Genomic DNA, 18,706 nt, shown 5'->3' on the forward strand with positions numbered 1-18,706 from the left:
CAAAAATAGTGAAAGCTTTAGGAATAGATATTTAGAAGTAGATATTTTTCAGATACTTTTCAGTATTTTGCTGCCAATCATTATCTAATCATTAGCTACCATTTTAATCTTGCTTGTTTTTATATGACTTTGAAACAAATAACTGAGCCCTTATCTTGGCATTGTATTGTATGATATTATGAAATATCAGTGCAAGGAAAGAAATGGAAAGAAAGTACTAGAGCCCTAAAACTGAATGAATGTTGCCTGTATTCCCTGGACCACCTATAAATATATGCTTCCATGGCACTGGTTCATATCCTTTAGCATAGAAACTTTGATGTTAATTTTGTTGCCTGTGGCTGCCGTTTTCAATAAGACAATGCAGGCTATGCCGTCTCCTGTGATTCACTTTTTCTTTTTCTTCAAGACGCTGTGTCATCAAGGACTGAGAGGTCTGTGTCTGTGCACCCCAAGAGAGTGGTTGCAACAGATGTTCATGCCGAAGAACCTTCTCGAACATCATCTTTGGTTTGGAAGTCAACAAGGAGGTCCAGAGCAGAATCTGGTGATTCCTTAGATAACGTGTCCTCATCGCCTCTTCTCAAAGACGTAAAAGACATTAGCAGGATATCCCATAGGTCCATGAGCAATACATCCAGCGATGAGACTATCTTCAGTCATAAATCTGAGGTACAGGAAGACATAGAATACATAAAATCAGAAGAATATGAGCTTGAGGATTCTCGTGGTAAACCTTTGGAGAATTCTGACGTCTTGTTGACGTTAGATAAAGAGCAAGAGAGCTCACTGGACATCCTTCCAAAGAAAGTCCTTTGTTCTGGAAATGAACAGTTTCAGAAGGAACCTTTTGGTTTGACTGTGGAACGTCTTCATGGTACAGAAGAAATCTTAGAACAGAAACTGACAGACAAAGATACCAGAACTGGCCAAAGTGTAGAAGAATCTTCTCACAAACTGAGCAAATCTGCTGAGGAGAAAGATTATCTGCTTTCAGAACACGCCTTTACTCAAAAAGAGCCATTGTACCTTGAAGACTTTGAGGGATCCTTACCCAAAAAAGAGGTATCAATTGAAGAAACACTTCTTGTGGAAAATTACAAAGATGACTTTGAAGTGTCTCCTCTCTCCCCAAAAGGGGACACTCAGTCCCTGAGAGAGCAGACACGGCACACACAAACCAACAGAAGCAGATCCACCAGCCTTGGCAGCGATGGTGAAATCAGTGAATACCTCAGTGACAGATCTCTCTCCCTCTCTGGCAGCATCCATTCGGAGAGGTTATTAGAACTTAAGTCACCGACAGAATTTATAAAAAATAATGAACGCAGAGATATGGAGAAAGACCAGGCTGCTATTGAATTACCACTGTGGGCCTCCACTTTGATCTTAGAAGAAACAGACAGTTTACTAAATTTCAATATTGGTGACAGGGTACTTGTGAGTAAAGTCCAGCCTGGAACGCTGCGATTCAAAGGTCTGACCAAGTTTGCCAAAGGGTTTTGGGCTGGTGTGGAGTTGGATAAACCAGAAGGAAACAATAATGGAACTTACGATGGTATAAAATACTTTGATTGCAGAGAAAAGCATGGTATTTTTGCTCCTCCTCAAAAAATCTCTCATATTATAGAAAGCATTGATAGCCATTTAGACACGAATAAGGATGAAGACTCATTTTTTGATGATAGGCTGGACAGGCAACACCAAGCTGAGCAGAAAGACAAAGGAAGTTCCAAACCTGGCAAAGAGGAAGAAAGCCAGAGAAGAGCTGCAACAGAGAACTATTCCCAAGACAAAGGTCCTGCGGACACAACTGTTTTGGAGGCCTCAGCTGGGGAAAGGGTAGATGAGGACTCTTGTTCTGAAGCAAGCAACGTGAAGGAGCTTTCTATAGCTACTGAATCGCTTGCCCAAGAACAATCTGTGGTGGATTATCTGAAGCATGCTGCAAAAGAAGAGGCCAACCTTGCTCCTCCTATTTCTGGTGTCATGGAGAAGATTTCCACTGCTCAGTTGGAAGACATCTCAGATTTTCTTTCTGAAAAACTGGAGAGGCAGAAGACATTGGGGGAAGAATGTGCTGAAAAGTTAGATGATTTCTCTCCTGGGATTCTGGAGAAGCCTTCAACTCCGCTTCTGGATTTGCTGACAAAAGAGAGGAACCAGCTAGAAGCCCAGCTTAGACTGCCACTTCGAGAGGAAGAAAAGTCCAAAGACCAACTAGAAAAAGTCAGTTTACTGACAGACAGTCTCCTCAGAGATTTTGTGAAAGACACAGTCAATCAGCTACAGCAAATAAAGAAGGTCAGGAATGAGAAAATCCAGCTTAGCAACCAAGAGCTCTGTGATGTGAAGAAAGAAACCAGTGCCCCAGCCCAGCATGTGAAAGAGCAGATTCCTGATGGCCTGAATAATTTTTTTCTGAGTTCTGATTTGGAAGATGAAAGAGAAGAACTTTCCTCTCCGGACATGTGTCCCAGACCAGTGAGTAACACACATCTTGCACTGATTTTTAAGAGTTGATAGTTCATTTGATTGATGATGATTGAATCTGAAGAATGCAGTGTGGCACCATTTTTTTTCTCTCTCAGGTTGTATTTGGTGATGTGGAGCGTGTCTGTATATACGTGTCTATGTATAGACACGTGTTCTTGCATGTATCCCACTTGATGGCTTGTTTTGGTAGCTCTTGAGTTGTATGAAAGACATTTTAGCACGTGAGAACGTGAAAAGTATTTCATTTAGGTTACATTCTGCTTACATGTTCAATTTGTATTTCATCCTTACACCTGTTTTCTTAATTCTAAAAGCGTGAAAGTATGGTGGACTGTAAACTTACCTCTGCCTACTCTCCATATGAAGTAATCATCCTGTAACATAATTAGTTGCAACAGAGATCATTAAGTTGTCAGACTGCTCTATACACTGAACTAATGTATCATAAATAGTGGAAGTTCAAGCTTCCTCAGAGCAGCCATTAATGATACAGATATAGGACTTGGCCTCTCTGCTGAGCATCCCAGTAAACCTGGCTGCTCTGCCATTGATCTCAATATATTATTATCACAGAAAATATCAGCTTTCGTAAGCAGCTAAACATTAGGGCAAACTGAGCAGGAACACTCAGTCTTTTTTAAGCTCTAGAGGGACCCTCTGAAAGCATTCGTGCGGAGTGGTAGAAAACCCAGCTGTTTGAGTTGAAGCATTTCTGATTTTACTGTGGGTTATTTATTACCTTTGAGAGAGTTATTGTAGAGCATTTATGTATATATTGCCAGTTATATCAGCAGTGCGTTTAAAAATCTGATTATGTTGAATGTCTGATAGACAACAGTGTGACACCACTTCTGTATTTACTCTGTGACTCTTAATCCGCAGGAAAGCCCAGTGTTTGGTGCCAGCGGTCAGGAAGAGCTTGCCAAGAGACTGGCAGAGCTGGAGCTCAATCGGGAGTTCCTGAGCGTGCTGGGAAATGATCAAGACTGGTTTGATGAGGACTATGGCTTGAGTTCCCGTAAAGTCCAGCAGAAGCAAGCTGAAGAACCAGCAGTGCTGCCCAAGGTAGAACCACAGAAAGTACCAACAAAGCCGTGTGAGGAGCCTTTGGCAGTCCCTCATACTGCAGTGGAGGTAGAAGGTATGGTACATGCAGCAGCGGAGGAACTCTGGAAACTGAAAGAGCTGGGTCATGATCTTCAAAGTTTCAGCCTTCCTCTGGATCTTAGTAATACCACCAAAGAGCAGGACACGGAGATGATAAACAAACAGGTTTATAGAAAGGTACTGTCTTAAGGCTTTTTGTACTTGCCTTAAGGCTTTTTTGTACTTGCCTTACCATGAGCAACAGAAGTCTTTAATTCTTACGTCTTTCTTTGTTAAGGCGGTATTTGACTTAACAAGAGAGATCTTTGGGGAAATCTTTGCTGAGGATCCTAATCTCAATCAACCTATTTGGATGAAACCGTGTAGGATCGCATCTGCTTACTTTCGCCGAGTAAAGGATCCAAATGATCTGGATGAAATCAAGGTAGGAAGAAATCTTTCTTATGAAGGAGAAGTGAGATGAAAAATCTTGTACTGCCACCTGCCTGAGGGTTAAAAGATCATAGCAGATGTATCCAGTAAGATGTGAGTTGAGAAGAGAAATGAGATGACAAACCTGAACCTGTAGGAGGGGAGTTTGTTTTTAAAAAAAAAAAAAAAAAGGAGGGGGGGCCCTTTTTACTCAACAGATTTGCCTTCCTCCTTTTGGCTGACACTGGTTGCTTTTAAACCATAGTCCTCTATGCAGAACTAGCAGGATGACCTTGGTTGTCCATACAAAATTGGTGTGCTGACAGACTGCTGTTTTAGCAGATTTCAGCGGAGCTTTGTATGGATATATTGGCACGGATCCAGTTGCAGGATTGGGCCAAATGGGATGAGCTGGATTTTATGCCCACACACACCTGTGCCAGCCTCACTGAGGACAATGGGAGTTGCTGAGATGGACCCATAGGTTGGCTGGTGAGGGCACTGCTGCATTTGGCAAGCCAGATTAGGTCTCCTGTTACCGGTGGTAGTGTTCAAGAAAAGAGAAAATTCCGAAAAGCTAGAGCTTGGCTTGAGCCAGGTTAAACTTGCAGGGCTGGACGTTAGGGGAAAAACTGTTTCTCTTAGTGCTCAACAGAGCACTTCCGTACAGCTCATCAGGGCATAAATGAAAACTGCCAGCTGTACTGTTTCTTCTGAAGTTGTTTTTTGGGCTATATTTTCATTAAGCTGCTCAAGATACACGTTAACTCTTAGAACGTCAGAAATAGTATCTCGATCTCCCCTGCCCCTGCTCTCCCCCCTGAAGACTTTTAAAAGTGTATGGGGTTGGGGGGGAGGGAAGCAGGGGCACAGAACAGGAAGGACACCAGACTCCCACCTATTTTTCTCTAATGTCTTCCCATAAACTGAATTGTCCTAAAATCTCCTGTTTAGTGACCTTCTTACATGAAAGTAAGTAGTTCTCGAGATCGCTGCAGCAAAAGGTGTCACTTTTTTTTCCAGTTCTGTGTTTAATAGTTGTTCTGCTTATGTAATGCTGCCTCAAAGACTTGCACTGTAAATCTCTTCCTTGCACCATACGTCCCTTGGCTAAACAGAAACGTTCCATAATCTGACTTTTCAAGGCAGATACTTTGTGCATGCAATTCATTTCTTTGTTCAAATATGGTAACAGCTCATCTTTTCTGTTCTGTAGAGTTTCATTGCAGCTGAAGTGCTGAAGTTGTTCAGCCTGAGGAAGGAACCTAATCACAAAACAGACTGGCAGAAGATGATGAAATTTGGGCGGAAGAAACGAGACAGAGTAGATCATATACTGGTCAGTAGGTGAAAATGAGCAATGGCATCACATATTGTTTGCGGATCAAATGATCAGATACTGTCTCCAGACTGAAATATGATATATGATCATATTTTCAGTATTTGATCATGTTGCCTACAGAAGGCAACGTGTGCATGGGTTCTTGATGGAAGGTATTTCACTTTAGAGCGCACCCTGTTGACCGAAATAGGGTGACTCAAGTGACTTCACTGTTCATACCTACTGATTTGACAGGAGGAGAAATGTGCACATTCCCAAAGATTTGAAGCATAAATTTACAGAAGGAAGTATTGGAATACTTGACTGAAAGGAGGGTAAACTTTTTCTTTGGGATGGGAATATGTTTTCCTTTTTACCTTTAATTAAAAATGTTTTTATTCTGAAGTAATATTGTGTAATTGGAGATAGTGATACCGAGAATGTAACGGCCGAATGCTAACCAGATTCAACAGAAAGGCTGCAGAAGTGTTCAGGTTAAAATAGCAAAGGTTCAAGAGATTGTATGGTTGTGATCCTCCCTAACACAATGTAACCGGTCTGCCAGATGGTACCCACAGCTAAGCATTTCCTCAAAGCTAAGCAATGAGCAGGACTTCTGCTCCAATAGTACTTCACGTTAACTAGTGAATGCAGCCCTCACTGCGGGAGAGACTTTTCCAGTGTTAAAGCTTGCGTAAGATAGAGTATGTCTGGTTGTATACTACTTTTTTGAAAGTTACTTGTAAGGTTGTATTACAGGATGATTAATACCTTTATTAGGCATAATGATAATGAAGGTTCTGCTTGGGAACATGAGTTGTCATTAACATCATGCTTCGCTTAGTTATACCCAAAACTGATTCCACACGTACGCACACAAAGTAACTTCAAGGCATGGCTCATGTGGTCTTTTAATTGCCCCTCAGTGGAAGGTTTCCGACACAGGCTTTTTCTGAGGGGTTTGATTGGAATTGTATGTAAATAAAATGTTTACAAACAGGACCTGCATGTCCTGGGGTGCTCAGTTTTTGGAATGCGGATGTTGTAATAGCACGCACAAAGAATAGTCTTATGTTTAGATCCCCGAGAGAACTAATAGTACAACCTTTATGCTTGTGTACCAGCTTAAGACATCTACTCCTGATTTCTGTGAACCGTACTGAGAAAGTAAGTTTCCCAACTGGAAAAATTTGTTCCAGCTGAAATCATCCGAAGTGCTTTAGGTGGAATGAGTTTGAAAATTTGCACAGCGGGACACAGTAAATTGCGACAATCCAATCTGCAATTTACATGCAGACCAGACATCAGAGATTAATGCAGCTCTGACTAGTTTGCTCTAACTAATAGTTTGATGTGTTTAATCTTATTTTGTTCTCACAAGAATACGGTAATAAAATTTAAGCCAAAGGCTGGGAATAACTCTGTGAAAACTGCCGCATGCCTTGCTTTAGGAATAGGACAGTCCCAGTGGCACTGCTACCAAATTTGTGCTGTAATGTAAACTGCAAGTCAGAGGAACTTCTAACTGAAAACCTAGGGGAGATAGTGTTCAATTTGTTTCACCTTGTTCTATTGAAATCTCTTTAAAATACTGGGTAGCTGGATAGCTTTCTCTGTTTCCAAATCAGCCTTGTCTTACCCTGACATCATTGTTAGCAACCCTTTTCTGCCAGTGATGAAAAACTCATCTTCTGCTCCTTTTTTGCAGCGCTGGGTAACTTGACTGTTAACTTTGATCAGACATCATTCTCCTCAGAAAGCACTTGTAATGGAATTTCTTAACAAAAACTCTCTGATCTGCTGGATAGTTGCTCCAGTTATTCTTAACGTTTATAGCAAATCTTGGCTTTCAGCAAACAAGTATGGGAGATTCATGTTTATGAAAAGCTACTTTGTCTGAATTCAAGTTAAAAAATGTTTAGATGTTTGCTTTCTTCTCCCCATGTCCCTTAGCGTTGTCACCTTTATCTTGAGTGTTTTGTCTTTGCTCTGTGGGAAAATCTCAAATGTCCACATCAGTTGAGGTGCTGTGTTTGGGTACCTCATTGCTGTCTGCACCTTTCAAAACCTCTCTTTAAAGTGTAGAAGGACCCCTCATATCTCCTCCTTTAAGTGCCAGCACTAACAATAGATTATTTTCTCTACTTTTTTTTTTTTTTTTTTTTTGCTTGAGTCTTCAGACAGAACTCCTTGCACTGACTTACTTGCACGGGACTAGACCGAACTGTGCCATGGCTACTCTCCTCCCTTCCCTGTCCTCTTTATTAATGGGAGGATTTGGGACAGGCCACTTCTTTTTTTTTAGTCCAAGGTCCATCAGAATTTACAACCAGCCTATACCAGTTGCAGCTAGCAAGTCACAGACTTTTAAATTTCTTAAGAGTTCAAAATTTCAGTTTTGGACATTCTTGTCCACATGCGCGCACGCACGCACACACACACACACACACACACACCCCGTTTATCTGCTGCCTGTTAGCATTCACATTTTAAGCTTTTTTTTTTTTTTGTGGACACATGTTCAAAGTTTGATTGCTAGTATTGCTGCTTCTTGCTTGTAAGAAGTGTAATGAAACCATTACACCTCATCTTTGACAGTAGTATGGGAAATGAGGGCTGTGACAAAGAGGGATATTGGCCTTTCTTACATAAAACAAAACATTGTGTTTGCGCAGAGATGTGTAAGCACATAGTGTGACTCTTCCAAAGCTGTTTGAGGACAAGGTTCCTGCTCCTTTCCCCAAACTCTCTTAACAGAAATAAAAAGGAGCTGTCAGATGGAAAATGCTTGTATAACTGAGGCTTTCTAAAAGGCTAAAACCCTTGGAAGCGGTGCCAGTTCCCTGGGGTTCCCATGGTAGCCTGGTCTTGGGCCTTCACATTGTTTCGGGGTTATTGAATCATCATTCTGTGACAGTGGCTGTCGCCCTTAAAATAGGCATGTTTCTGTGCACTTGAGCCTCAGACTAAAGGGAGGAAGAGCAGAGTAGAGCTATAGCTCTTGCACTGTCTTTAGAGCTCAGCGTGTAGGATAGGTGGCCAAGCAGCAGAAGCGTCTTCAGCAGGTGTTCCTCAGCATTTTAAATATAACGAGTGATGTTTGTACTCACTCTTTCATCTTTTGAAAAAGTTTGAGCTTTGTAGGAGTGAATCTGTAATAGCAAAATGCCACTAAAACAAATTTTTAGTGGTAAGTTTAGCTGGAGGTGTGCGATTTGGAGAGACGCCTGATAGGACTTGATTTGCTGAATGAAATTATATACTTCTGTCTGTTATTGAAGTATCTATTTGCCAGCAACCAGTGAAATGGGGAATTTTGTTTGTCAACAGTTTGAAGGAAATAAATACCTGTTGAGTTATTGTTTTAGCTGTAATCAGTACAAAGTTTAAGTTGCTTCTTGCAAATACACCTCAATATAAGCAGCTTCTTGCAAATATGCAACTAAAGGTTTTTAGGGTATGTTCTTTTTTTAGTGGAGTTCATTCTGTTGATCAAGCATGATTCATCATATGTCATTATTTGAGTTCTTTCAAGTAAAAATCTTTTGCAGGAGTATGAAATCCTTTACAAGGAATAGCATGGTGAAAAGTAGAAAAAGTTTATATGGTACAATAACCTGTTTCAAGTAGACCTGTGTTTGTTTTGCTATTCCAAGTGTTTCCTGTAATCTGTTATGAAGACAGTTGTGTTGTTAGCAGATATAGACTGTTTTGGACTTTTCCTAGAACTTTTCAGGGAATGTTATCTTAGAGCAACAGAATTGTAATGTTTGTTTGTGTTTTGTCTTTTCCTTTCTACCCTCCAAGGTGCAGGAACTTCATGAGGAAGAAGCACAGTGGGTGAATTACGACGAGGATGAACTGTGTGTAAAGATGCAGTTGGCAGATGGGATCTTTGAGGCCTTAATCAGAGACACTGTTGAGGTACTGAACCAGATAAATGAGAAACAGAGGAGATTACTGCTTGTGTGACAGCGCTGAAAATAAAGCTAGAAGCTGTAAAACCTCTGAGTCATGGGCCTTTCTGACTCCTGACGTACTCTCCACCCTGCAAGCGCTGCTGCTGGACTTCTATGCATGGGTTTTAAAGGCAGTTCAGATGAGATTAAAGGAATCTGAATTTACCTCCTCTGCTGCTAGAGACCTTGCATCGGATTTATTTTTTGAAACAAGCTGATGCCTCACTTGAGGCTGCGTTGTGGAGTGCTCAGACTGTTCTCGTGCCAATGCAGTATGCCGCATAACTGTCAGCAGCGGTCCGTGGCCCCTGCCTGGGGCTTCAGCATTCAGCTTGTGCCCTGAAAGGGCTGGGTTAAGTTGGAATGTTGGCTATTTGGCTGGAATGGCTGTCAGCCATCAGCACTCAAGTTGTTTTTAGAAATGTGAGTAATTTGGCGAAGAAACAGTTTGGTCAGGTTTTAGTCATAAGTGGATACTTACCATACTGAACAGTGTTATAGTCTTAACACCTCTCCTCCTGCAGCCCTAACAATGTGCACCAGTTTCTTCTGCTCTAGAGCCCGTTTAATTTCGTTCTCTCCGAAGCTGGTTTTCATCCTTCTTCCTGTGATAGGGTACCAAATAATGGTGCCAGTTAATCCAGGAAAAGTAGGTGATGTTGCTTTCTGCATTCAAGTAAAGAATTCTTACTATATGGGTTTTTTTTTTTTTTTCTATGTAACTTGCTTCAGTTCAGAGGTGGAGCAAGATAAAGGCCACTTAACATCAAGGGTAAAAGATGAGTCTGTGGACAACTTTCCTCCTATCATGTAGCACTTCTTTACTTCCTGGGGTGCCAGCTGCTCCTAGATAATGGGTACTCAGGATTCTCTCAGGCACGAGGCATGCAGGAGTGGAAAATGTTTTTTCAAAAAAAACCTGGCCTTCTGTCCCTCAGCTTGCTCCCTTACTGTCACCTATGAAATCGGAGAAGCCGTTACTTGAACAATTTGGGGAAAAGAGTGTATTCACCAAAGAAAGCGGTGTCCGGTGCTTGACTGTCTGCATGTTTTGTGCTTGTGGGTATTTTTCTTTAATTTATTTTCAGATAATTTATTGAGTGCGTTATAAGAGAGTGTCCTGTGCAGAGGTTGCACTATCTTATGTTTTGAGACAGCAGAACTTGAACGCATCTATTCTGGTGACTTCCAGAGTCTGTATTCTTCACACACAAACTCCAGCTTCTTGAGGGTGGGAAGCAAAAGCAGGACTAGGAACGGAGCCTCTTTGCAACTGATTCAGAGCCAATGGAGAGTTGAAGGGACTGAGCTGAAGAAAAGACGTGAAACTTCCCTGCTCCATCTGTTTCCTTGTTCTCCTAGAACTCCTAGGCCATAGGCAGCCATTCTGCGGTTCGTTTGGTGCTGGGTTCAACTGCGATGTCCTTCTGCAGAGTGCTCTTTCCTAATCTCTCTCTCCCATCCTTGTATTTTCCTTAGATGAACACAGACAATCTGGGGTCAAATGTTGTTGCCTTAATAGTGGATGTCCTGACCGCTAACTTGGGGCGAGACCCAGAGGGGTGTCGGATTCTCTGGACAAGCTGGAGCGTAGAGAGACGCTTTGAAGCCTGCTTGGAGGTGTCCCAAAGATGCTGTAGCCCATGATAGGCATGGCGGGGAGATCTCTTTATAGTTTCTTTCATCTGTGTGTTTCTTGGGCTTCCTGCTAGGCATACCTCTGCTACTTCTCCATTATGTTTTCTCTTTTCCACCTTTTATTTTTGGAAAGCTATCATTGGAATATTTGCATTTTGCACAATGACACACAGCTGGTAGTTCTTCAGGGACGGCGCTGGGAAGTGTTGGATTTGTCAGAGGTCCAAACTGATTCTCAGATGTAGTATTGCCAGCACCTCAGTTGTGAGTTAACGGTGAGCCATATTTATATGGGAGCGTAATGAGTGAAAGAACAAGGAAGAGGTAGTGGTGTATAGGAACACCTCCAATGGGGCATGTGCATGTCTGTCCCACAGCAGTGGCCTTCCTGGCTGGCTGGCTGGCTGGAAGTCAGGTGGTCTGGGTGGAGCATCGTTCAGCTTTTTTCCATAAGTGATTCACTTGTCCTCGTAGCGTGTCAGGATGCTGAACTGTGAAATTATGAAATTCTTACAATAGAAGCAAACTAGAGCTGCTGCATGGTGTCGCTAATTGGGTCGCTGCCTCAGATTCCCTTTCCTGGGTGTATCTTTTTCAACAGAGATGATTGTTATTTTTATAGGTAGCAATTATGGAAAAGAGGGCAGAAACCTGCAGTGTAGGGTTGTAGTTTCCTTTCCCTAGAGAACGTGGCCAGCCCTGCATCACTGAGGCTTTTCAGCCGCTCTGCGGGGTTGGCATAGTGGTTTTTAGTATGGACACCAACAGGGAGAAGGTTGTACAGTTGGCCTGCCGAGGTACCAGGGATCATCGGAGATCGTATGCCTGTTGTCTTGCTGGTTTGGATCAGCAGCAGTTTAGTACCCTCAACAGAAACAGTAGCTATTGTAAAAATACTCTTTGGGCAGAAGGAAATTGCGTATAAGGAGTGGTTTTATTCCTTTGCAAAGATCACCGTTTATTTTTGGTAGCAATTCCTGATGGGAGCAACCCTAGAAAGACTTCAACGCCTATGAGTTACCTTCTCAATACCTCAGGTGCGTTGAGTTACTTTGGACGCTAGGACTGATGATTACTGAGACGGAACAGGGGTCTGTATAGGCCAAAGTGGATAACAAAGAGATACGGGGAAATCCCGAGTATTATAAACAGAGGCTGAATTCTGTATTTCTCCCTTCTCTCAACCTTGCCATTATAAGAACAGAATCATATCACTGGGTCCTGGTTATCTTAGTTACCAAGGCCGAGAAATTGTTTTGAGACCTGTAAGCTGGTCGAAGTGGTGGCTGTCGTCACTGTGGAGATGGGATTCCCTTCCCATAAGGATCTCGGTGCCAGGTGGGCAAAGCCCAGGTTCACGCGGACGAAGAGCGCGAGTACCTCTCTCAACGGCAGGATACTTCCTGAGCTGAGCTGTGGAATAGTAGTACTTTTACGTTTCGGAAAAGGCTTGTTGCTCGTAAGGTGTAATGATGGATTGAAAAATCCTATCTTGTTCACTTTCCTTTCTTGAAAAAGTGGCCTTAGCTTTTTGCAATACTTGAATAAGTGCGTACCTGCAGAAGATCTTCAGTAGCACAGTGATAGAGACCTTTTAAGTAACTATTCTGCAAGGAACTGAGTACAGTTCTGACTTTCGTATCCCTTTGCTACCTTAAGAATATTAGGAAAACACAATATTGAGCAGAGAAACAGTTGAATCTTCTAAGGTATTTAGCGCATCTGAAGTGTTTACAAATTGACTAAAATGGAGAAAAGCAAACTATTGAACTTATTTGTAATTTAAACATTAAATGCAAAAATATATACAGATGAAAGAGGAATACTGTAATTAACCTGCATTTAATAGTTTTTTTTTTTTCCTTGACTTTGCAGAGCCTTTTGATACACATTTGCAAAGCCGCCTTTTGGGAGGCTCCGTCTCCCTGTGTACTGTATTGTGGAGATATTAAAAAGAAACCTGTTTACTGTGTATGTGTAAATAACCTGGTAACTTGGTTTTTGGGCCAGTTTCAGCTAACGTTCACATCCAGAGCAGCTTTGCACAGTAGACAGACCCAAGGATGTGGAGGGATTTTTTTGTAATTAAGAACTGTAAAATAACCAGGGTAGTCCCTGTGTACACCAGTGTAAATATCTTTGGTAACTGAAATGTACTTTAAGAGAATAAAATCTGTAAATAAACTGATTTATAAATTAATCTTGTTTCCTGTCCTTTATAAAATGGAGTTTTATAATTACCCAAATGGTTGCTAATTCTGAAGGTGTCCTGGAGATTTGTCCCTCGTACCTTCCCCTTTCTGTCTGATGCTGCACTTGGGATGCCAACCACAGTCCATGAAATCCCATTAGAGTTGCCTTAATTATAATGATACATTATTAGCATTTCCTCATTGTTACAGCTGACTATTGATAAAAGCAAAACCAGAAAATAGCACTGCTTAATCATTGCCGAAATGCACTACATGATCTTGCTGGGGGGAAACAAATTATTCTTGGCACATGTTTATTTAAAAGAGGTTTTAAAAAATCGTGGTTTAAAACATTTTTAAAAAGATGCAGCTTTTATGTTAAACAATTGGCTTGGAATTAAATTCATTAGCGTCTAAGCCTTGTTTCAGGTCCCTCAATTAGGTTCCTAAATTTTTTCCTGTTCCCTTAAAGCTGCTGTTACTAGCTCTGACCATGTGTTCACTTAGGGGCAAGCATTGTTCTCTGGAAACTTGTATTTATTGGTGGAACTTTTCTAAAGCTTTGTGGTTTCCTTTCTCCTCTGACTGCTGTTCGGAGACTGTCCAGAACTGCGAGAAATCCATTTTAATGCGTGAAAGGTACCGACGCTCTGTAAGGGGATGGCTGAACAGTCGTGCTGCCGAACTATCGACATGTGGGCACGTGGCAATTGAACGGCAGCAGTAGTCATTAAAGGTAAGAACAGCAGAATGGGTGCAGTATGACACGCGGAAGACCAAGTGTGTTTATTGAGCCTTTTCAATACTGAGAGCTGCTGTTGCTCCTTTACCTGTGCCATGTTTTGATGCCATTCATTAACATATAGCCTTGCGTAAAAGATTTTGCTTTCCGTTTCCTGAGAACAGGATGTAGAAAACGTTTCCTCCAGGCAAATTACTGCAGTTTGGAATTTCTTAGAGAGCTCGAGTGTTTTGGTTTCACACAGTTAGATCAGTTTTGCTAGGGGAAGGGAGGTTTAAGCAAGAAGAACTTTGAGGCTAGCAAGCTTGCACGTTAAACTCCCGCAGTTCACAGTGCAGACTAACGTTTGCTTAATTAGGTGTATGCGTGTGTGCCGTAAGCAGTCTACAGAAGACATTGGTCTGCGTGACTGTCCAGTCCCCGCAGGTCGTGTATGGGTGTTTGTGTGTTAGAGGGAGTAGTACACGTGAACAACACCAAAGGCGTTGCGCTGTGTGCTGAGCCGTTAGTGGATCTTCATTTTCCCTTAACGCAGGCACCTCGTCTTGGAGGAAGACTCGATACGCGTTCACGCGGAAGCTGCAGTGCTGCCGTGCCGGGGGGCAGCAGCAATAGCCCCCAGCGCAGCGAGCGGGGGACGCCGCCCTCCGCCACGTTACCGGTCGGCCCCAGAAGTGCATTGCGGCCGGGTTTGAGCAGGGCAGCAGATCGCTTGCTGTCTGAAGGCCCTAAACAAAGTGGCCCTGGCATCTGTGCACGCTCATTAACAAAAAGCAAAAGAGCATCCATGGCCCTTCTTTCCTCACCCTGCAGCTATATTGCCCTCCGAGTCCTGTGTTTTAGGGCAGTGATCTACTTGCAGCTGTCAGCATCCACCCCTGGAAGTGGCTCAGGGTGCATTTCACGTTGAAAAAATTGATCTGTACTTCCTTGGCTGAAGAATTGGCTTCACTTTAAAAGCGGACTTGAGCGGTGGGAACGTTGCCACAACTCCCTGGCAAGTGACACAGCAAACTGCTGCGTTGTTCCTCCTGTCCTTACCCAAGATGCCCAGTAATCAGCTTGATGAAGGCTCTTAATTTCCTCATTTGCAAATCTATGTTGCTTCACTTTTGGCACTGACTTTCTACTGTGGTGTTTATGCAACTCTTCCCAGAACAACTGACAGAACGCAACTGCATTGCAAAGGCTTTGAAAGCCACTTCACCCGTGGACTTGCTCCCCGCTGAAACTCCCGGGTTGGGCAATGGCAGGCTGGGACCTTCCCGAAGGCAGCAGTTAAGCACGCCGCACTGAGCGGGACTCTTCTGCCATCTCTGTTCCCGGGATGTCATCCATCTCCCTCTGGGAGGTGGTGCCAGCTGCGGGCATTGCGCTGCCTGAATGCCTACGAGCTTGGCAGGATGCTGCATTGCGCAGCACTTGAAATGTTGACTCTGCTCCAAACTTCGGTGTGTCCTGCATAGCGCAACGGCTTCTGCAGTGCCCAGGCCCTCATTAACATGGGCTGCGGAGAAAAAGGAGCCAGTGGGAAGCTGCTGAACACTGGCAGCTCTCTTGAGAGCGCAGGAAGGAGAGGAGAGAGGGCTGCTTGGCCTGCTGTGCTGGCGCCCGGCCCAGCGCACGGGCTGGTGGCAGGCAGAAATGCAGATGAGCTATAATGGATTTTGAAAGCATGCCTGAGGCTCTCTCGGGGATGTGGATCCCAGCAACGCGGGCTGTGGGGGAGGGAAAGAGACCCTGCCAAGTTTTAAATCTATAGCAAGGAGAACATACAGCCCCTCCTTGCCTCCTCCCAGGTAAGGCCCCACAAAAACATGGAGGAAAGGAAAACAAGAGTTGCTGAGGGACAGTAGCTCTATTTGGCAGGACAGCAAGGGCTGGGCGGGAGTAGGACTTATGGGAGGCGTTTTGCCTGGCGAGTGCACTTTTGAGAGGCTGGCCAGAAACAGGTCTGGTTGGTTCCCACTCCGAATATTTCTCTCAGCCTGGTTTTGGGGCCCTGTAGTCCGACTGTGCTAAACCTCTGCCGTGTCCCTCGGCTGCGCCCCCTCCGTGTGTGGCTTCCCCTGGCAGGAGGCTGACCTGCCTGTCACCGCCCCGGGGAAATCTAGGCTGCCTCAAAATAGGATTTTCTCTTGAATTTGCTGGAAGTGGAATTAACTGGCGGTTCTGGGGCATTAATTCAGCAGCATCCCAGACACAGGCCAAGCCTTTTTTTGCGCCTTCACCTGGATGTGCTGAAAGTGTCTTCTGCCAAGCTGCAGTGCTGGATGGTACGTGGTGGCACACGGGCCCTGTGGAGAAGCAGCCAGGGCTGCAGGGATGGGGGGACAACAGCAGACATTCCTGCTGAAAACCTTTCCAAATGGTTGGAATGTATTTTATTTTATTCCAGCTAAATAAGGGAGACTGCAAGAGGAGCTCAGTGAGGAACCTGGATTCAGTGGCCCCCCATCCCGCTGCACCTCGACTGGCTGTGTCACTCAATGGAGATGACGGAGACAGCGTGGCTCAGTGAACCTGAGACTTGGGCACCAATCCTTTGCAGCTGGGACCTTGCTTATGTTGCAGGACTACTGCCCCGGAAAGAGAGGATTGCCCCGTTGTCACCTGTGTGGCATTCTCAGTTTCAAGCGCTGCAATTAAACCAGCTGCCAGATGATTATGTGGCAAATTTGGGTGGTGTGGCCTCCTCCGATGTACTCCTGGGAGCTGGGCAGGTGAGTTGGAGTGGAAAACATCTGCTCTGTGCATCCTGGGTAGTGGTGATGATTTATAAGGAGGGACTTTGAGTAGACCTTAAATTCATGGGTGAAACGTTTCCAACCCTGACGTACCAAACACGGCATCTGTCCCTACCACTCCTCCTCACCTCCTTCCAAAAAAGCTAATCGAAGGAGCTGATGCTGTCCTTCTGAGCAGGGATGAGTCAGCAGACAGTAAATAGCAGAAAGGGGCTGGTACTGCTACGGTGTTTCTGCAGACAGCGAGTATGTGAACGCATTCATCACATCCTGAGAACGCACCCTGGATTTTCTTTTCTATCTATTGTTATTATAGGGTTCTTGAGCTGGAAAGGTGCATCTTGACCAGATCCAAACAGGCCTGTCCCACATAGTCAGCAATTGTCGGCTACTGGCTGTGGCTGCGAGGGGGTTTCCTGCTCGTCATGGGTGTTACCCAGCAGAACCTGGGCAGGTTGGGGGAAGCTGCCAGGGTTCAGAGCCACCCTGCGTGTCATTCCTGCGTGTGGCATCGCAGCAAAGCTGCGGAAGGTGGCAGGTTTATCACAAAGGTATTGCTAAAGGTGTAGCCGGAGAACTGTGTCAGTGAAGGTGTGACTTGATTCCCAGTGGAAAAGGGCCACCTCGACTCGGAGCGTCCCCGCTGACTTTGTCAGGCTGGGAGGTGGTCGATGGCAAAATTTCCCCTCGCAATCTGAGGCTGTTTGGAAACGCAAAATCATGGAAACGAGGCTTTCTTATCTAGAGAAGTGCCACGCTTTCAGTAACGCTGTACTGAAAACTCAGACTGAGGAGGACTTTACTGATTTCATCGATCCCTCGCATGAAAGCTGGAGATAAAACGTTTAAACCTACTGTGCAGCTGGTTTTTCAAAGGCCGTCTTAGAGGAGCTGGACGCTAACTTCCCTGAACAGCCTCCAGCATGCCAGGGCCGGGTGACGGTGTTGCCAGCTCTCGTGCCTCTATCATGACTTTGCATTAGTTGCGTGTTTAAGTTCTTAGAGTCGGTTCCTGGAATCACGCAATTAGGTAGGAACGTGTTCTTTAATTTCTGATGAAGAAAGTCTATTTGCAGGGCCGAGAAGAGATGGGGAGTAGGATTGCCCTGTCCCCGGATCTTCAAAACTACAGGGAAGCAAGAAGGCCCTGAGTCACCTTGTTCTGTCATTTTGGAGCTGTTGGTGTTTTGCACCTGGATTCACAGGTTTAAAAATTGACAATAAAGCTCTTTCCACATTTTTCAAAATCCTCTTCTGTAGAGTCCTCTCAGACAGGTCAGTGGTTGAACACGCACAAAATCCAACTGGTCTTTCCTCTCCTCTAACCCAGCGCAGAACATGCCAGAGTGGCTCTTCACCTCTGTGAAAACGATCCCTTTTGGGTGCAAGAAACAAGTTCTGCAGGGCTTAAAAGATTTCAGTGGACTCTTGGTGGCTTTTGAGGATCTTGGCCTGTTGGTCTTGCCCAGCCCTCACTGACTTTGGGGAGAGAGTCCTGCTGGCTCTTAGTCTGGGGAAGAAGCTTGGCGAGCTGATGAGTTCTGGCTAAAGCAGCTAAAGCCACCACTCAGCTGGCGCACGGGGCCTTGTGCAGAGCCAGGAACTCTCCAGTGGTCCTGAGCCCTCATTCTTGTAGCACAGGAGCGCAGCCTGTCTCTGCCCTGAGCTGAGTCTGTTATTCTCAATTTTGTCTTTAGAAGGGATATTTTTAAATCTCGGCTTCATCCGTGACTTTCCGTGCACGTGCTTCTTGCCAGGCTCTTCTGCAGTGAAAATCCAGCTCTGCCCAGCTCCAGGCAAAGCCTGATCCTGTCCTTTGCAGCAGGGTTAGAGGGGAAAAAGGCGGTGCAGGCAGCACTGCGCCTGGGAAGCCCCCGCGCCCTGCCCCGGCACGAGGGTGTTCCCCAGCCTCCCTGCCTTCCCGGCCCGGCACGCAAGGCACGAGCGGACAAGGGACGTGCTGGCCTGGGATGGTCACCGGTTTCCCCGGGGCAGCCGGAAGCAGGAGCGTCCCCACCCCTCGGCTTTGGCGGATGAGCAACCTCATGGCTCACCCCAAAAGGAGCCGGAGCCCGGAGGCGTGGGCTCTCGCC

General features: G+C 44.7%; 1 protein-coding gene and 1 long non-coding RNA gene across 3 annotated transcripts in view; both read left to right on the top strand.

Annotated features, from left to right (window-relative positions):
* The window catches only part of CEP350 (centrosomal protein 350), a 77,051-nt gene extending 63,919 nt beyond the window's left edge, over positions 1-13,132 (top strand). For both annotated transcript variants that reach the window (XM_068951809.1, XM_068951810.1), the window contains exons 34-38: positions 410-2,484; positions 3,379-3,780; positions 3,881-4,027; positions 5,231-5,353; positions 9,143-13,132. In XM_068951809.1, the coding sequence (XP_068807910.1) occupies positions 410-2,484; positions 3,379-3,780; positions 3,881-4,027; positions 5,231-5,353; positions 9,143-9,307 (2,912 nt within the window). In that variant the 3' untranslated portion in view covers positions 9,308-13,132. The remainder of the gene's footprint in view (positions 1-409; positions 2,485-3,378; positions 3,781-3,880; positions 4,028-5,230; positions 5,354-9,142) is intronic.
* Positions 13,133-13,711: 579 nt separating this feature from the next.
* Positions 13,712-18,296, top strand: LOC138067988 (uncharacterized). The gene is made up of 3 exons (XR_011142460.1): positions 13,712-13,860; positions 14,402-15,665; positions 16,265-18,296. It is a non-coding gene; the product is annotated as an uncharacterized lncRNA (long non-coding RNA).
* The last annotated feature ends 410 nt before the right edge of the window (positions 18,297-18,706 follow it).

The sequence above is a fragment of the Struthio camelus genome, chromosome 8 (assembly GCF_040807025.1).
Source record: "Struthio camelus isolate bStrCam1 chromosome 8, bStrCam1.hap1, whole genome shotgun sequence".
Classification (NCBI taxonomy): Eukaryota; Metazoa; Chordata; class Aves; order Struthioniformes; family Struthionidae; genus Struthio; species Struthio camelus.